Here is a 19187-nt window from a genome sequence, read left to right on the forward strand (position 1 = left end):
ATCTTAAAAGGTTACTACCAAAAAAAAAAAACCACAACAACCCTACACACTGCCAGGATAGAAAACAGAAAGGTCAAAGAGATTTTCTGCTATCTACTTTTGCAAATTTCTAAAAAAATTTCTCTTGGAAGGATAAAAACATTACAATTATAAATTTTATAAATGCTACACAATGTCTGTCAACCAGCAACCCCTACAGCTGAAACACTGCAAATATTTCAATTAAAATTTTTTACCAAAAAAAAAACCCCAATAATGCTATAACAATGAAAAAAAAAAAAAAAAACCTCAAAAGAAAACAATGATAAGCAACCCATCTACTGTTAAGAGGCAAAATAAATGCATTAACAGTACGGGTATAACTACAAAATTACACTATTTAATGCTGACTGGATGCAAGAAATGATTTCTAATGAAACATGAAAGCATGACTTCTACCTACTCTTTCATCAACTGGTTAAAAAGATATCATGGAAAAGTCTGATTTACTAGAATTCACTTAAATATTCCTTTATCAAAAATATTATTTGAAGGGATAGCTGAAACTCTCTCACGATAAGGAGATCAGTAGGCATACAAAAGACAAAAATGAAATAAACTTGTAAAGATACAACCGAGACTTAAATTTTTAAATTCACACTGGGAATTGTATCATTTTGTGCTCCCACCTCCAGATGTAAGCCCCTGGGAACTCAAGGTAATTTTCCTAAATTATCAGTTCTGCAGATACAATCTGCATCATTCCAATTTGCCAAACACAGCACCTAACCATGAGGGATTCTGGAATGAAAAATGCAGAGGCCCTGCTCTAACCCAGCTACCGTGTGCCAGGGAGGAATGATTCTCGAAAGCATGTGTGGGTCCAGGGTGTGAGGGGTCGATCAGATCAAGACCAATTCTTAGTCTAACCCAGCTCAGCTGTCCCAGTGGCCAGCCCCCAAAGGTAGCCAGGACTCCAAGAAAAGATACACTGACACCCTCTAAGACTCAGAAAAGCCAGTGATTTTACACTTCTAAGTTCACCCCTGATTCCCTGTCAGGAAACATCTAACAGGAGGTTTCCTGTGTGCTGTTTTGGATCTGTCACAAATTCTCTGTTCCTTATTAATTCCGGAATTAAGAGGAGAGGCAAGCGTCTCTCGGGGGCTGAGGAATCCAGACATGTCCTTCGTTAGTTTTTCTATACGGTGATAAGCACCCTCTTCCTTTTCATGAACCATACGGTAAAAGTGATTATTTACAACTCTCTCTAATATGGATCGCCTATAAACATAGACTTACATGAACACGTAAGTCTGGAATTTTAATCTTTATCTTTGCTGAGAGTAACTACAGTATGTATGCGCACGCCATGTTGATTAAAACACCTTTGCTCCATCAGAACTTTGGTCCCCGTGTCTTGCTTTATCTCTCTCTTTCTCTCTCTCCCTCTCTCTTCTTCAGGCTAATTCCTGGAGTGTAGAGGCTCTTTGTGTTCACTTCCGTGCTCAGGCTTCTAAGACCCTCTGGAGAAGGCGCTCTGTGCCTTCACCCCATCGAGCGGGCGACTGAGGCCCTCGTGAGAAGGGACTTTATTGGCTTTCTGCGTAAACCAAGGAATATCAGCCTCTTTCTCTCTCCTTTACTTGCTCATGCTCGACTCCGGACCACCACGTTCCGGTCCACTAAAGGACCTACAAGTGGTGCCCAGAACAGAAGCTTGGTACACGTAGGCAGATTCGGACAGAGGACCCCTGGAGGCCTATTGAGGCCAGAAAGTACTAAGACATGGGTAATAGGGCTGGAAAGCCCCATCACTTTTCTACTTTACTCAGCACTTATTTAAAGTTCAGGGCCTTAATGAAACGTATGCTGATTTTTTAGCTAGATTTTCTAGCTAGAAACTGCTATTTTGAGTCAAAAGGCAACTAGAGAAATTACTTGCTTATGAAACCGCAAATCACGAATGTAAAAAAGCTATAGCTCCAATTCGTGAGACAGGGACTACTACTGATTATTTAAAGGCTTGTTGCAATCTAGGATTAGGAACTCAAAAGATGCAAATGCCAGCTGAAACAATGGCTGCTGCCTTTAGATAGGGAAATGAAAGATGCTTTACATGTGGAAGTAAGAACCATTTAAAAAGAGGCTGCCCTAAGAAAGCTAATTAAAAAAAAATTTTTTTAAATAAGGAAAAAGAAAAAACCTCCCAAAATCTGCCCTCGCTGCTGTAGAGGAATGCATTGGGCCGAAGATTGTTAGCATAATTTGACACTGAAGAAAAACTTATTCCGGGTAACTCCAAGCGGGGACCCCCCCCAGGTCCCCTTCAACAAAAACCAGGGGCAAATTCCATCTTTTCCCTGAAACCCTCAACATCTGGCAGTGCTGCCTTTTATCAACTTTGTTTTTAGATAATATGAAGTTAATCAGCTCTATTTAAATTCATATTCACATGAACTAAGAAGTATTCAATATTAAATATGTTTATTTACATATACATATAATTTAAACGTAACTGTTTGCTAATCCAATTAAGACATGTCTTAAGTCATCAACATTATATAATACTTTTATACCTAGGTTTAAGGTAAATTAAATTTGTCACCAAAAGTTAACTCTCTCTATATATATAAATATATAGATGAGATGAAAACTTTTAGATAAACTATTTAAAAAATTATATTCTTAATAGAACTCTAATAGTTATATTTTAATAGAATAATCTATTATTATAATATAAAAAAAAACTCTTAGGATTTGGATAACTTAAATTTCTAGAGTGGTACTAAACTAAATAATAAAAGTTTATGAAATAGCTAGGTCATTTCCAAAAAAGATTTTAAAACATTAATTACTAAACATTAACTTCCTCTTACAAGTTTTTCTTACCGAAAAACTAAAGGGATTTTAAACTATTAATAAATATATAACGTATTATATATAAATACATACTTATATATATAATAAATATATATTATGATATAATAAATATATTCACCAATCTATAAAATGCCAATATACGAGACACTTCATAGCTGCTAAGAAAAGTAAGATGCATGCTTTTAATAAAAAGATATAAGATATGGTAAATAAAATGATGATTACAAAAATATAAAAAAACGGTTTATGACAAATAAAAGAGGCTAAGAAACTTATAGATACACAACTAGAATTAAAACATATTGAAGAATCTTGTTCTCCTTGGAACTCTCCTATTTTTGTTATAAAAAAGAAATCTAACAAATGACGTCTCCTAACAGACCTTAGAAAAGTTAATACATCTATGAAACCTATGGGTGCATTACAATCAGAAATCCCATCACCTACCACTATTCCTCAAAATTGGCATATTATTATTATTGACTTACAAGATTGCTTTTAAAATATACCTTTACACCCTTTAGACCGAGAGAAATTCGCTTTCTCTCTCCCTTATCCTAATCATATTGGACCTCATAAACAGTACCAATAGACTGTACTGCAACAAGGGATGATAAACTCTCCCACCATGTGTCAATACTACTTAGCCAAAGCCCTTGAGCCTGTGAGAAAGCAATTTACTAACTTTCTTGTAAACATATATTGTTTTCAGCTCCATCTATCTTAAAAACTCAACATGTGTTTGATATAGCTCAACTGTGCTTAAAAAACTCTGGATTAATTACTGCCCCTGAAAAAATTCAAACCTCTACACCTTACATGGGGTTTGTTGTTAATAGACAACGCATTAATAATGGACAACCAGCTAACTCAGATCCATACTGATAAATTCAGTTCAGTTCAGTTCAGTTCAGTCGCTCAGTCGTGTCCGACTCTCCGCGACCCCATGAATCACAGCACGCCAGGCCTCCCTGTCCATCACCAACTCCCGGAGTTCACTCAAACTCACGTCCACAGAGTCGGTGATGCCATCCAGCCATCTATTCTCCGTCGTCCCCTTCTCCTCCCGCCCCCAACCTTTCCAAGCATCAGAGTCTTTTCCAGTGAGTCAACTCGTCTCATGAGGTGGCCAAAGTATTGGAGTTTCAGCTTTAGCATCAGTCCCTCCAATGAACATCCAGGATTGATCTCCTTTAGAATGGACTGGTTGGATCTCCTTGCAGTATAAGGGACTCTCAAGAGTCTTCTCCAACACCACAGTTCAAAAGCATCGATTCTTCGGCGATCAGCTTTCTTCACAGTCCAACTCTCACATCCATACATGACCACGGGAAAAACCACTGCCTTGACTAGACGGACCTTGGTCGGCAAAGTAATGTCTCTGCTTTTTAATATACTATCAAGGTTGGTCATAACTTTCCTTCCAAGGAGCAAGCGTCTTTTGATTTCATGGCTGCAATCAGCATCTGCAGTGATTTTGGAGCCCAAAAAAACAAAGTCTGACACTGTTTCCATTGTTTTCCCATCTATTTCCCATGAAGTGATGGGACCAGATGCCATGATCTTTGTTTTCTGATAAATTATCAACCTTAAATGATTTTCAGAAACTCTTCAGTTCAGTTCAGTTGCTCAGTCGAGTCTGACTCTTTGTGACCCCATGAATCACAGCATGTCAGGCCTCCCTGTCCATCACCAACCCCCAGAGATTAGACCTTCTTTAGGAGTCTATGGGGTCACACAGAGTCGGACATGACTGAAGTGAGTTAGCAGCAGCAGCAGCAGGCATTGATAATTATCAACTGAATAACCTATTTAATACTTTAAAAGGAGATCCTGATTTAAATAGCCCTCATTCACTTTCTCAAAAGGCACGAGAGGAACTCTATTTGATGCAAAATAAATTACAAAAACAATTTCTTACTCCCATCCTCGCAGTTTGCAACCTAATGCTTTTACTTGGGCCACACCTCTTCACGGTGAGGCTACACAACACTTTATAACTCACTTATTAGCCTTTTTTACAGTAATGGGAACTCCTAGTTCTATAAAAACAGACAATGGCCTTGCCTATATTTTAAACACTTGCCTATATTTTAGACACTTTAAACAATTTTTACAATCTTTTTTAATTTAAACATATTACAGGTATTCCTTATAATCCACAGGCACAAGGCATAGTCAAACACACCACACACTAGTTACAAAGAAAAAAAAATGAAAAAGGGGGGAATACACAGGAACACTACTGTCTTCCTTACCTAAAGCAGACTTTTACTAGATTCCAACATAAGATATTTTCTAAATCTATAACTATTGTTAATGCAGCTTTATTTGTTTTAAATTTTTTAACCTCCTCGGAAGATTCGACCTAAGGGAGCCCCGGCATTCAAAATGGAGATTAAACAAGAAGAACCCCAGGAAGAAGAAATTCCAATATGGGTCATGGCAGCTCTAAAGATCTCCAGGAAGCACTGCCCTCGGCGGCATCACCCTTATCATCTCCCCACTTGGGGACAAATAAAACCCTTACTAATAGAGATGAAAATCTGATTTTTCAACAAACAGGGAAAACCTCGGAGTCCTGAATCCATTTTCCCAGCAATGCCCAGCCGCCAAGCATCTCCTCTGACTAATCAGACTTACTGGGCTAACATACCCAACCCCCCTCTATTACAGGTAGTTGAAATAACAGAGAGAGGACCAAGCCTTTCAACTAATGACTCTATACATATGCCTTCTCCCTAGAACATTAAAGGCCCCTCACACCCTGGGGAGCAAAGAAAACTAATTACATTTCTTTAGGCTATGATGTCCTTCCCTTGTGCATGGGCCCAGCAGAATTGAGCATAAATGTCAGCCAACAAACTTGGGCTTTAGGCCTGCCTCCCAGAAAGGATTTTTGGACGTTGCTTAGGCTAGTTACTGCCCTTTCTTTGTCTGTGAACCATGCTCATACTACTGAGACTGTAGGGAAAGAACAAAGAACATTATGTTTACGTATAAAAACTTTACATATACTCCTGTTGGGACAAATGTCAAACCAAATCAAGAAAATTAATGTTTGTGGCTAATCATACGACTATTGATTGGGGACCCCATGGTATGTGGTTATCTGACTGCTCAGATGATGTTAGCAACACTGTGTGTGATATAGATCACTGACACTACAATGGAACATTACCATGAAAAAGGACTTCTTGGGTGGCTTGAATGTGAACTGCCCCCAGCTCATCCTAGGACCGTCCTCCATAAACAGAGTGGGCCTGAATAATGGAACATTTGGAAACGTGCTGCGAGCACCAGAAAAATTTGGAACTTGGACCGGACATTTCACAGAGATCTGTCATGGTCATAGTAACTATTTCTTTCGCTATAATCAGTCATATTTTTTATAGGCCTGTGTCCCACTCCCTTTTGTTATAGCCATCGGAAATTTACAATTTAATAAGACTTTAAGCTCTGTAACTTGTATTAATTGCAAACTATATAGTTGTCTTAACTCCTCTATTTCTTTAAGCTATTCAATTTTGTGTTGCTCCTGTTCAATTCAATCATAGTGCCTAATACTGGGAACAAATCAAATTTCATTTACAAAATATACATGATAATGCCTCACTGAAGGTACAATTACTGCAAAAGGAAATCTTTAAAACTTTTTCTAAACGTCTGCTCTCTTCTACTAATTTGAAAACTTTAGCTGAACAAATTATCCGGGCTAAACCCACGAGGGTGTTTTCAAAGTATTGTCGGGTCTGGAACTGTAACTTTGGTGACTGTCTTGATAACTATATTTGTTGATAATTATATCACCTTTCTATAAGGTTCGTTAATACTAACCAAACTCATTTGGTCAAGACCTTTTTTATTTTTACCAATAAAACAGGGGGAATTGTCAGGAAACATCTAAAAGGAGGTTTCCTGTGTGCTGTTTTGGATCTCTCAGGAATTCTCTGTTCCTTATTAATTCCTGAATATTCAGGAATTAAGAGGAGAGGCAAGCCTCTCCCAGGGGCTGAGGAATCCAGGCATTTCCTTTGTTAGTTTTTATATATGGTAATAAGTACCCTCTTCGTTTTTATGAACCATATGGTAAAAGTGATTATTTACAACTCTCTCTCTTCAACATGGATTGCCTATGTTTTCTAAGTCTGGAATTTTAGTCTTTATCTTTGCTGAGAGTAACTACAGTATATATGCCTACACCATGTTGATTAAAACACCTTTGCTCCATCAGGGCTTTGGTCCCCGTGTCTTGCTTTTTCTCTCTTTCTCCCTCTCTTTTTCAGGCTAATTCCTGGAGCGAAGAGGCTCTCTGTGTTCACGTCCCTGCCCGGGCTTCTAAGACCCTCTCGAGAAGGCGCTCTGTGCCTTCTCCCCATCGAGACGGTGCCTGAGGCCTTCGTGAACAGAGCAAGCCACGTGCCAGGGACGTTATTGGCTTTCTGCGTAAACCAAGGAATGTCAGCCTCTTTCTCTCTCCTTTCCCATCTGTCAACTCCAGACCACCAAGTTCCGGTCCATTAAATGACCAAAAACACCCCCCCGAACCCTGCCGCTTCCCAAAGTGGGAAAACAACACTTCAAGTCTCAGTGACAGACAGCTGGACTCACAGTCTGAAAAGCCAGCACCTGTAAGCAGGGTCTGCATCTTTGGGCTCCTTTCTTCCCGTGTGGCCTAGTCTTTCCACCCTAGTGGGGCCATACTGGGAAGGCTCCACCCCTCTGAAACATCTGGCTTGAAACTCACCATTCAAAAACTAACATCATGGTATCCGGTCCCATCGCTTCATGGCAAATAGATGGGGAAAAAATGGAAACAGCGGCAGAATTTATTTTCGTGGGCTCCTAAATCATTGCGGATGGTGACCGCAGCTTTGAAATTTGAAGACCACTGTGGTCTCATACCTGGAAGAGGGGTATCTCCTCTCGGCCGCCCCTCCTGATCTTGAACGTGGAGTAGCTCTTCTTGGCCCTCCTGCGTCCGCGCAGCCACTACCACTTGGACGTGGGGTAGCTCCTCTCGGCGACACCCATGGCCTTGGACTTGGGGTAGCTCCTCTCGGCCACGCTTCTGCGCGTGGTCCATCACCCAGCCGCCGCATCTGCGCGCCCGGCACCGGCGTCGCGTCTGCGCACTCGGATCCTAAAAGATGATGCTGTGAAAGTGCTGCACTCAATATGCCAGCAAATTTGGAAAACTCAGCAGTGGCCACAGGACTGAAAAAGGTCAGTCTTCATTCCAATCCCAAAGAAAGGCGATGCCAAAGAATGCTCTAACTACCGCACAATTGTACTCATCTCACACGCTAGTAAAGTCATGCTCAAAATTCTCCAAGCCAGGCTTCAGCAATACAAGAACCGTGAACTTCCAGATGTTCAAACTGCTTTTAAAAAAGGCAGAGGAACCAGAGATCAAATTGCCAACATTCGCTGGATCATGGAAAAAGCAAGAGAGTTCCAGAAAAACATCTATTCCTGCTTTATTGACTATGCCAAAGGCTTTGACTGCGTGGATCACAAGAAACTGTGGAATATTCTGAAAGAGATGGGAATACCAGACCACCAAACCAGCCTCTTGAGAAACCTGTATGCAGGACAGGAAGCAACAGTTAGAACTGGACACAGAACAACAGACTGGTTCCAAATAGGAAAAGGACGTCAAGGTTGTATATTGTAACCCTGCTTATTTAACTTCTATGCAGAGTACATCATGAGGAACGCTGGGCTGGAAGAAGCACAAGCTGGAATCAAGATTGCCTGGAGAAAGATCAATAACCTCAGATATGCAGATGACACCACCCTTATGACAGAAAGTGAAGAGGAACTAAAAACCCTCTTGGGGAAAGTGAAAGAGGAGAGTGAAAAAGTTGGCTTGAAGCTCAACATTCAGACAACTAAGATCATGGTATCTGGTCCCATCACTTCATGGGAAATAGTTGGGGAAACAGTGGAAACAGTGTCAGACTTTATTTTGGGGGGCTCCAAAATCACTGCAGATGCTGATTGCAGCCATGAAATTAAAAGACGCTTACTCCTTGGAAGGAAAGTTCTGACCAACCTAGATAGCATATTAAAAAGCAGAGACATTACTTTGCCAACCAAGGTCCGTCTAGTCAAGGCTATGGTTTTCCCAGTGGACATATATGTATGTGAGAGTTGGACTGTGAAGAAAGCTGATCGCCAAAGAAATGATGCTTTTGAACTGTGGTGCTGGAGAAGACTCTTGAAAGTCCCTTGGACGGCAAGGAGATCCAACCAGTCCATTCTAAAGGAGATCAGTCCTGGGTCCAATACTTCGGCCACCTCATTCGAAGAGTTAACTCACTGGAAAAGACCCTGATGCTGAAGGGATTGGGGGCAGGAGAAGGGGACGACAGAGAATGAGATGGCTGCATGGCATCACCGACTCGATGGACATGAGTTTGAGTGAACGCTGGGAGTTGGTGATGGACAGGGAGGCCTTGCGAGCTGTGATTCACCGGGTCGCAAAAAGTCAGACACGACTGAGTGACTGAACTGTGGTCTCATAACTTTTCAGATAAGGTAACTACCTGAAGTTGCAAGAATAACAGACTGGAACAGAACAAACTGTTCAAGTTACAGCTGTAAGTTCAGACAAGCCCTTTAACTTGATCCCTAATTCCAGTGCCTCAGCGTCCCCATCTGTTAAAATGTCCCAAGAGTCAGACTAAGTGCTCTTGAAGGTTCAAAACAAAACTCACCTTACCCAAAGGCTCTTCCTGCTGACTGCCAGACGTTTACTCTGCTCCTGAGAGAAGCCTCCAGAGACACGGTCCCCTCCCCTCCCCTCTGCTCCTCTCCCCTCCTGTCCTTCTACCTACAAGTCCTGTCGCCTCAGGACGCGGTGTTCAGCGACCCCCGACCGGGCTGTGGACCGCATCCATCTCTCCTGCTGTCTATTATAACCCACTCAGAACCAGTCTTTCTTCTATCCCATCCATTCCCCAAAGGGCTGAGTGGTGGTTTAGTCCCTAAATCGTGTCTGACTCTTGCAATCCCATGGACTGTAGACTGCCAGGCTCCTCTGTCCATGGGAGTCTCCAGGGAGCAATCTGGAGTGGGTTGCCATATCCTTCTCCAGAGGATCTTCAAACCCAAGAATGGATTCCCGGTCTCCTGCACTGCAGGCAGATTCTTTACCGACTGAGCTATGAGGGAAGCCCCTTAATTAGTGGGGAAGCCCCTTAATTGCTGCAGTGAATGTCGCTCAGGCTGACTCGTCGCGACAGTCCATGCCAGCACACTGGAGTGGGTAGCCTTTCCCTTCTCCAGGGGATCTTTCCAACCCAGGGATTGAACCCAGGTCTCGCCATTGCAGGCAGATGAGCCACCAGCGCTGCCACAGCTATCTAAACACAGAGCAATCCCCTGGCGCCTCTGAAATGCCTTGTGAGTGAAGAGCGAGCTTCCCGCGCCAGAGCCCCCTTGATGCCCGCCCTTCTCCGGCGGGGACAGGACGGTGTTTGCATGACCGGCTCCCCGGTGGGGCTACACTCACCGCGGCCCTCATGCCCGGGCGACCCCGTCCCCACCTCCCCGGAGTAACACGCACCTGAGCTCCAGCCGCCCGTCTCCCGGTCTCTCCGCGCGTCACCGGGGCGAGTCGCTCACCGCGCAGCCCGCGCGCGCAGAGGCTTCGAGGACGCGGGGCGGCGGGCGGCGCTGAGGAAGTGGCGGCGACCCCCGGCGCGGGAAGCCGCCGAAACCGACCTGCCGGCAGCCACGGAGGGGGATCCACAGGCACACCCGCCGTCCCGCTCGCGGCTGTGCAGCCCCAGAGCAGCGGCCCCGGGAGGCGCCGCCCGCCCCCGCCCTCACAGCGCCCCGCTTCAGGCAGCCTTCCCTCGGCCGCGCGGGGCGGAGAGCTTAGGCCGGGCCCCTGCGAGGCCGGGCGGCGAGCAGGGGCCGTTTGAGCGCGAGCTCAGGCCGGCGCCTGGGGGTGGGGCTTGTGTGGGCGGCGAGCCAGGTGGGCGCCTGGGCGTGGGGCGTGCGTCCGGGGAGCGCGACCCGGCGTCGGGGGGCGTGACCCGGCGTCGGGGGGCGTGCTTCCGGGGAGCGCGGCCCGGCGTCGGCGTCGGGGGTCCTGAGAGCGGGGTCGCGCCCCGGCGCCCTGGTGCCTGGGCGGCGTGTGAGCGGCGAGCCGGGCCGGTGGGGAGCGCGTGAGGGAATCGTGTGAGCGGGAAGTGTGAGCCGCTGAGCCGGGACCGTGTGAGCCGGAAACGGGGCCTGTTGGTTGGAAACGCTGCCCCTGAGGGGCAGCAGCTGGCGATGGAAGCTGGGTCCCCTCCGCGTGCGGCCGGCGGGGCGCCTGGAGAAACCCGCGAGGCGCCAGCGGTGGGCTTGGACAGTGCGTGCCTCTCGCCACCACCGGGCTCCTAATTGATTTTGCAGGTATTGACAATATCCTGATTTTCCTACTCTCCATTTTGGGTTCTGAAGGGACATTTATCTCAACATTGCTGCATTATTCCAGGTGAGTCTATAGCCAAATGTTTGTATCTCTTCCTTCCATTCTCCCTCCGTTTTTATTGGATTGCAGTTGATTTACCGTGGTGTGTGAGTGTCAGGTGTGCAGCAGAGTGAATCAGCTGTGTGTATATGTATACCCGCTCTTTTTAAAAGCATTTTTTCCATGTGGGCTGTTACAGAATGTTGAGTTCCCTGTGCTGTGCAGTAGGTCCTCATTAGTTATCTATTTCATACACAATACTGTGTAGTGTGTGTCAGTCCCAGTTTCCCAACCAAATGTATGTTTCTTTGGTACACGTGCGTGTGTAAAACTGCTAGAGAGGCTCAGAGAGAAACAGGCTGAATTGTGGGTTTTTTTTTTTTTCTTTTTTTTACGACTTAGGTCTTGAAAAGATAATTCTTGAAACTTTAAAGTATTACTGCGTTGGGCTCGTCAAGTTGATCTGCAAGGAACATTTCAAGAGACGCAAGAGCATGGCAGGTAGCGGTAAATATGTGGGCTTATGACAACAGCAGTTTGCTTTAGTGATGTTCTAACAAGGTTTTCACTGATCGCTCAGTTGGTACAGACTCTGCGTGCAATGCCGGAGACCCTGGTTCGATTCCTGGGTCAGGAAGATCCCCTGGAGAAGGGAAAGGCTACCCACTTCAGTATTCTGGGCTGGAGAGTTCCATGGACTATCTAGTGCATGGGGGGGCAAAGGGTTGGACAAGACTGAGCGACTTTCACTTTGACGCTGATAGTACAAAGCATTTTGGATGTGCAGAGTACCTTTATGGTAGCCATACTTGAAGTAACAGAAAGTAAGGGTGCCCTGTTTGAAGGTGGCACCAATGGAAGGAGATAGGAAGGGCCTGCTCTCTTCGTTACAGGCGGCTGCTGCCTGGTGATCCACCACAGGGCCTGAAGTCAGCATCCTGGTTCTGACACTTAGCAGCTGTGGGATCTTGGCAAAACCTGTCTTACCTGGGTTAAACGTGGGGAGTTTTTAAAAGTAGGATATTTTCTTAGAAAGGGTTTAGGAAATCTTCATGCAAGTTCGTATTAATTTGAAGAGAGTATCTCTGAGAACTTTACACAGAAGTATGTGGATCATTTATCTGGAGCTGCTGGTCAAAGAGGAAAAAAAGACATGGACAAATAGAAGGTAAGAACTGGATTTGATTGAAAAGTCATTTGACAGAACGTTGAATTAAAATGGGACTGCAGACCTAGTCTAATAGCCAAAGCAAATCACCTGTCGGATGCATAGTGAGGAAAAAGTAGAGGGGGGAAATAGTGTATCTTATCAGGTGTCAGCCACAGATTAAATTGAGAATGCCATTTGAGCAGCTAAATTATGACTTCCTGGATTTCATTGGAGGTCTGGTCCGATGGTTAAGACTCTGTGCGGTTAACACTCTCCGATGCAGGGGGTGCAGTTTCGATCCCTGGTCAGTGTGATCCATGGCCGAAAGAAAAAAATGATTAGTTCTGATTCAAGATACTCTACAACCTCAGGAAGGTTGAGAAATAAGAGGAAAGAGGGAATGAAGGATGAGAGAGGCATAGGGTACAGGGAGGAAACGAAGGAACAGGAAGCACGGGTCTGTGGGGGAAGGTGGCAAGAAATAAGATAGGTCTTTAGAAGAAGGGAGAGTATTTGACATGGGTGATGAATTTGAAGTGAGCTTGTCCGAGAAGAACAGCAGAGTTTTTCCCATCTTCTTGTTTTCCTGGCTGTTAGAAGGCATTCAGGATTGAGGTCCCTGGACACGCAGAGCTGTGTGTTAGCCTCTGTGCAGGATCATGGGCATAGGTACTCAGCTGTAAATGTGTGCAGATTGATGTCATATGAGATGCTGCTGCTTTATAGGATGGTGTCCCGTAGACCACAACGAGAACTGGAAAGATGGAGAGAGCAGGGGCCATGATGGGGAGATCAAGGAACCTACAGCCTGATACAGTGTCCACTGGAGGGTTTCCAACTTCTAATGCAGTTTCAGTTTGGAGGGTGTGTCTCCCAATTGAGGGTAGAGTAAAAGTAAGTTCCTGCTGCTGCTGCTAAGTCGCGTCAGTCGTGTCTGACTCTGCGACCCCACAGACGGCAGCCCACCAGGCTTCTCCGTCCAAGGGATTTCTGAGGCGAGAGTACTGGAGTGGGTTGCCATTGCCTTCTCCGGAGGGTAAGTTGAGGCTAAGATTTTAGAAGAATAAATGAAGTTGAAGTTATGTAGAAGCAGACTCCGTGTAGACCAGAGTTTCTCACCTTTGAATTAGTTGCCTCGGGCCTTGAGGGAAGTGCTGGGCTTGAGGGAAGTGCTGAGCAGGAGGTCTGAGATTCAGTGTTTCTAACAAGCTCTCTGAGTAGCAAGGGTGTAGCCTTGTGTTTAGAGAAGTCTAGAAGAAGAGCATTGGATAGTGCAGGACAGAACAGGATCAAGGAAAAGCCTTATTTTGTGTTTCTTTCTGAGCGTGTTTATAGCCAGAGGGAAGCAAGGAGTTGAAGTGGCAATTTCAGGTGTAAGATACCATTGCTAAGCAAAGAGGTAGAAATAAGAGGAGAGATGATCCACAGAGAGAATGTAAACGGGGAAGAATTCAGACCACAGATCCTGAGATTACCCTTTGGAGAGGAGAGAATCTGGTGAGAGGAGGAAGGGAGGAAAGGAAGTCCTTAGGGAGGTGATTTGGAGTTGATGAGGACACTTGAGAGAATTCCTTTTCGATGGCTTCAGTGTATTTACACTGAAAAGAGAGAAGATCCTTGTTGCTCCAGAGAATCCTGGGGGTGGGGGAGAAGGGTTGTGGTGCTAGAAGTAGGGGAAACCCCAGCCACTCCAAGCAACTCTCAGGCATCAAAGGTGTGTTTTGTACTGGTGTTTGTTATTCGAACTAGATTAATTTGAATATGGAAGGCATTGACTTTTTTTTCTTTTTTTAAGATAGCTGATTTTTTGACAGTTGTTTCACAGAGATCATTTGAAGCATTAGCATGATGTAGGAAACCAAACTAAGTTTTGAAACACAACAGATTAATCGGGTTCATCCCCTAAATGCTAGAATTGTTATTTTCAATAAATACTACACTGATTTTGAAACATGCAAGAGTTTTATTATCTAATATTTCTGTGGCAATTAAATTATTCATAAAGATCTTAGGGAATACAGAATAGGGAACAGATTGAGTGAATCGATGTAAGTAATACTAGAAGAGGAAAAAGTAGAAATGATGAGACACACTAGTTAGCGTCTCTTCATGAATGGCAGTGACATGTAAGACACAGTAAGCTGTGAAGGAGTAGTGAGTTTGAGGGGAGAGGAGGATGTGGAAGTGATTCTCTGAAATAAGAGTTTGTAGGAGGTAGTCAGGGTTGTATTCTTACTCACATTCTAATAAATGGAGACTTTGTATTCAGATTTTTCAGGTTGAGGTTCTCCTAGTTTGAGCCTCAGTAGTTGACTTGTCAAAGAGCCAGGCATTTGCAAGTTGATGATCAGTGTCTGTTGATTTCACGATCAGTGACCAAAACTCAGTCGGCATCTACGAATTGGGACAGATGACCTTATTCAGTTCAGTTCAGTCGCTCAGGCGTGTCAAACTCTTTGCGACCCCGTGAATCACAGCACGCCAGGCCTCCCTGTCTGTCACCAACTCCCGGAGTTCACTCAAACTCATGTCCATTGAGTCGGTGATGCCATCCAGCCATCTCATTCTCTGTCGTCCCCTTCTCCTGCCCCCAATCCCTCCCAACATCAGAGTCTTTTCCAGTGAGTCAGCTCTTTGCATGAGGTGGCCAAAGTATTGGAGTTTCAGCTTTAGCATCAGTCCTTCCAATGAACACCCAGGACTGATCTCCTTTAGAATGGACTGGGTGGATCTCCTTGCAGTCCAAGGGACTCTTAAGAGTCTTCTGCAGCACCACAGTTCAAAAGCATCAATTCTTAGGCGATCAGCTTTCTTCACAATCCAACTCTCACACCCATACATGGCCACTGGAAAAACCATAGCCTTGGCTAGACGGACCTTGCTTGGCAAAGTAATGTCTCTGCTTTTTAATACGCTGTCTAGATTGGTCAGAACTTTCCTTCCAAGGAGTAAGCGTCTTTTAATTTCATGGCTGCAATCAGCATCTGCAGTGATTTTGGAGCCCCAAAAATAAAGTCTGACACTGTTTCCCCATCTATTTCCCATGAAGTGATGGGACCAGATGCCATGATCTTAGTTTTCTGAATGTTTAGCTTTAAGCCAACTTTTTCACTTTCCTCTTTCACTTTCATCAAGAGGCTTTTTAGTTCCCCTTCACTTTCTGCCATAAAGGTGGTGTCATCTGCATATCTGAGGTTATTGATATTTCTCCCGGCAATCTTGATTCCAACTTGTGCTTCTTCCACCTCAGCGTTCCTCATGATGTACGCTGCATAGAGGTTAAATAAGCAGGGTGACATTATACAACCTTGAAGTCCTCCTTTTCCTATTTGGAACCAGTCTGTTGTTCCATGTCCAGTCCTAACTGTTGCTTCCTGAACTGCATACAGGTCTCTCGAGAGGCAGGTCAGGTGGTCTGGTATTCCCATCTCTTTCAGAATTTTCCACAGTTTATTGTGAAACACAGTCAAAGGCTTTGGCATAGTCACTGGTAGTTAGAATAGGGAAAGGGAGTCCAGAATGGCAGTGGCTAAAAGACAAGGAAGGGCAGAGCCCACAAAGATAGAACAAAGGAAGGTCCGAGGACCAGAGTGAGGACCTCAGATAGAAGAAACAGCACTCCTGGCTAGCTCAGTTTACATGAGGCAAGCCCAGGGGGAGGAAAAAAACATACAAAAAGAGGAGCCAAAGGGCCGGGGGTGTGCGCTCCCATGCGTGTGCGCTCTGTCTCTGTCTCTCTCTCTTCTCTTTGGGTCTTTTGGGTCAGCAGGTCCAAACCTCCAGGATGTATTTTCCAAATACAACTGAGCTGTAACTCGGAGCTGTAACACTGTCTGAAAGCTGTGATGCGCCAAGGGCTTTAATGTCCGTTGCTTCAAATTTTTGCTGTGACAAGACAGAACTGAGGAAATTACACACTGCCCTGACAACCTTAGTAGGTAAAGAAAAGGTGAATATTGGAGTGGTGTTTCTGGCAGCGATCACACGCTCCATCAGCTGTGTAAGTCTCAGCTGCCAGAAAACAGAGAAAGCAAACAAGGTAGAGAAGCCCAGAGCACTCAGCCCTGGGCCACCTGGGCACTGACATTTCCAAAATTAGATGTTGTGGCAAAATCTACCATGTGTTGACTCCTTTTATGCCACCTACAGGCAAACAGTATTTCTCAGAAAGGTGTGTGTATTCTTCCTCTGAGCATAGTAAGACGATACATGACAAGGAGACTTCAGAGAAAGTAAATTCCCTTAGGCTAGCCTGTAGCACACCTGAGAGTGGGTCGCAGGAGTATATTTAGGATTTTGCTTCGAGTTGGGAGACCCAGGTAGACATCTAGAGATTGCCTTCTCAGAATGTAGCTTCCTAGCTATATTTTTCCATAGCTCTGAATTCTTAAGTATTCATTATAAATTATATTCAGTATGACTGCAAGAGCCCCTTTGAAGCCAGATGCTAAAATATTTCTTGTGTTTTCTCTGACTTTATATATTTTAGAATTGGCTTTCCCAGTGATAATGGGAGTCATAGGAAATTTGCTACATAGTACCTCCTCAGTTGTATCGGTCTAATATATCAACTTGTTTTATTTTTTGTAATGAATTAATAGTTTAGAAGGAATGTTGGTTTTAAGGAGTGCTGTATCATTTAAAAGCAGTATATGGAAAAGTGATTCTTATTCTACTGGGATGCCCAGTCTATTGAGTAACCAATTAAGTTAGTGCCTTCAATCAGTCATACGATCAGGGCTATAGTAAGAAATCATATGCTGTTTCTTTTTTCACTCCTATTGTTTTTTTTCTTTTCTTTCCTCACCTGTAGAAGTTACCTTTGCATTTACAAAAGATTCTCCGTTATCTCCTAGAATAGTGACTACAAGCTATAAACTCAAAGTGGTTTTTTTTGTGTGTGGTTTTTTTTTTTCACATCTCTACAAGTGACTTGTTTGCTCTCGTTTCTCAATGAGCTTGGTAGGTCCAAGAAGCAGAAATTCAACTAAATCACCTACACGAATCCTTTCGACCCTGGAAGATGTGACATAGGAAAACCACCAAATAAATAGAATCAACTTCAGACAGTCATGCAGATCATTTCTCTTCTCAGTCGATACCTTTAATAGAGGAACCGGCAGAGTCTACTCCTTCAGGGTCCCAGGATTTGTAAATGTATTGATTTCATAAAGATTTATTCTGTACTCGACCCAGAAAGTTTTATATTCTAAATATTTCTGGAAACACTCCCACGGTTCAGGCCGGCATCCCCCCCTTTTTTTCATTATTAATGCTTTCATATTTTTCTCCCTCCATTTATTTGTATGCCCTTCAAATTCCATCTCTTGTAGTGTTTCAAGTCACCTGTCTCAAAAGCACATGTGACCATGTACTACTCATCAAATCACATTAATATCTAGACATCGAAAATTGATGCATGATGCTTTCATAATCTGACTTCTGCCTGACTCTCCACCTCTCATCCTTTCTGTCCTTTGCTCTGGAATCCTGAACTACTGCTGATGCCCTCCTCACCTGTCCCTGTACTCTGGACAAATATTTCCCCTCTCGTGTGTGTGCCTCTCTCCCCGTCTTGCTGCAGCCTTCCGTGCTCTCCCTCACCTTCCCTCTGTTCCCTTGAACTGCCTAAGTCTGCGCTCAGACAGTATCTCTAGAAAAACCATCCCTGACACATTTATCTACATTTTTGTTTAAACTCCAGTGTCTTGTACTGAGCAGGAACCCCAAAAATAATTATTGAATAAAAGAACTGAAGACTTATGTATACCAGGGTGATTTTTTAAGAGCTTTTCCTCTGTCAAGAAGGTAGACATGTGAAGAAATAATTTAGATTCAGGTGATGAAGATACACCTGAAAAATTATAAAGTCTTCAGGTAGCTACAAGGAAAGAGATACCTGTTTATCTGGGGAAAGACAGCTGTCATCAAGGACAACTTTACAAAGCAGGCTGAGACTTAAAAGGTTAAAAGTAGTTTGTTTTGGAAAGAAGCATTTCAATTTAAGAAATTGAGAACAGGAAAATAAGTAACAGGAATTTTGTAAACCATGAATAATGTTGCAGTTGAAGCTTGGCATGTTGTTATAAAAGGTCCTGTTATGAATTAGAGAAGAGAAGATATTGTGGCTTTGTATGTCTCTCCTGTGTTTTGAAATTTTGTTTGGTTTCTGATTATTTTTTTCACTGCTTTTTGGATGAATTTGTAAATGAATCCTTGAGATGTTTGTGTGCCTGTAACCTGATGAATTCTGGTATTTCCCAAAAGGTTTCTTGAAGTTTTAGATCATTGGAAGTATTTCTTAAAGAAGTAAATATTCAGCTGAAGATTAAGATTGATATCAGCTGTCATTTAATACAATGTTTTAAATCTGTGTTTTAAATATTCTGTCTTTTATCTAAACATTCTAAGTAATTTTAACAAAACTTACAGATTTTTTAGCAGAACTAGACTTAGAAATGACATGAGAGGAAGAACAAGAAAAATGTGATGGAGATGAAAAGAACCATTCACAGGTATGTAAAAATGTAAATTTAAATTTCTGGTTTAATACTGCTTTCTATTCTTTAACAACATAATACAGTGTGCAGCAGAGTTCATAACAAATAAAATTACCTTTCAAAAGTAGCCTTTTAGAATCAACAGATCACTTAAGTTTTTATACCACATCAATGAGAAAACTTAAAATATTGTTAGAATCCATTA

The 19187-nt window shown here is 43.5% G+C and overlaps 1 protein-coding gene and 1 long non-coding RNA gene across 5 annotated transcripts in view; one reads left to right on the forward strand and one right to left on the reverse strand.

Annotated features, from left to right (window-relative positions):
• Positions 1–10835, reverse strand: part of LOC129556327 (ninein-like protein) — a 73156-nt gene extending 62321 nt beyond the window's left edge. The window contains exons 1-2 of one of the 3 annotated variants that reach the window (XR_016037230.1): positions 10436–10835; positions 7768–8005 (exon numbers count right to left, since the gene is read on the reverse strand). Coding sequence is in view for 1 of the 3 variants with exons in the window: in XM_088835521.1 (XP_088691647.1) it covers positions 7768–7964 (197 nt within the window). In the remaining 2 variants the exon portion in view is untranslated. Of the gene's footprint in view, positions 1–7767; positions 8006–10435 lie in introns of those variants that run through there. The other 2 variants (XM_088835521.1, XM_088835525.1) reach the window with 2 other exon arrangements.
• Positions 10836–10908: 73 nt separating this feature from the next.
• Positions 10909–19187, forward strand: part of LOC129556324 (uncharacterized) — a 40610-nt gene continuing 32331 nt past the window's right edge. For both annotated transcript variants that reach the window (XR_016037242.1, XR_016037243.1), the window contains exons 1-2: positions 10909–11356; positions 11735–18997. This is a non-coding gene — a long non-coding RNA (uncharacterized LOC129556324). The remainder of the gene's footprint in view (positions 11357–11734; positions 18998–19187) is intronic.

The sequence above is a fragment of the Moschus berezovskii genome, chromosome 1 (assembly GCF_049115385.1).
Source record: "Moschus berezovskii isolate FMDL1 chromosome 1, NW_MosBer_1.0, whole genome shotgun sequence".
Taxonomy (NCBI): domain Eukaryota; kingdom Metazoa; phylum Chordata; class Mammalia; order Artiodactyla; family Moschidae; genus Moschus; species Moschus berezovskii.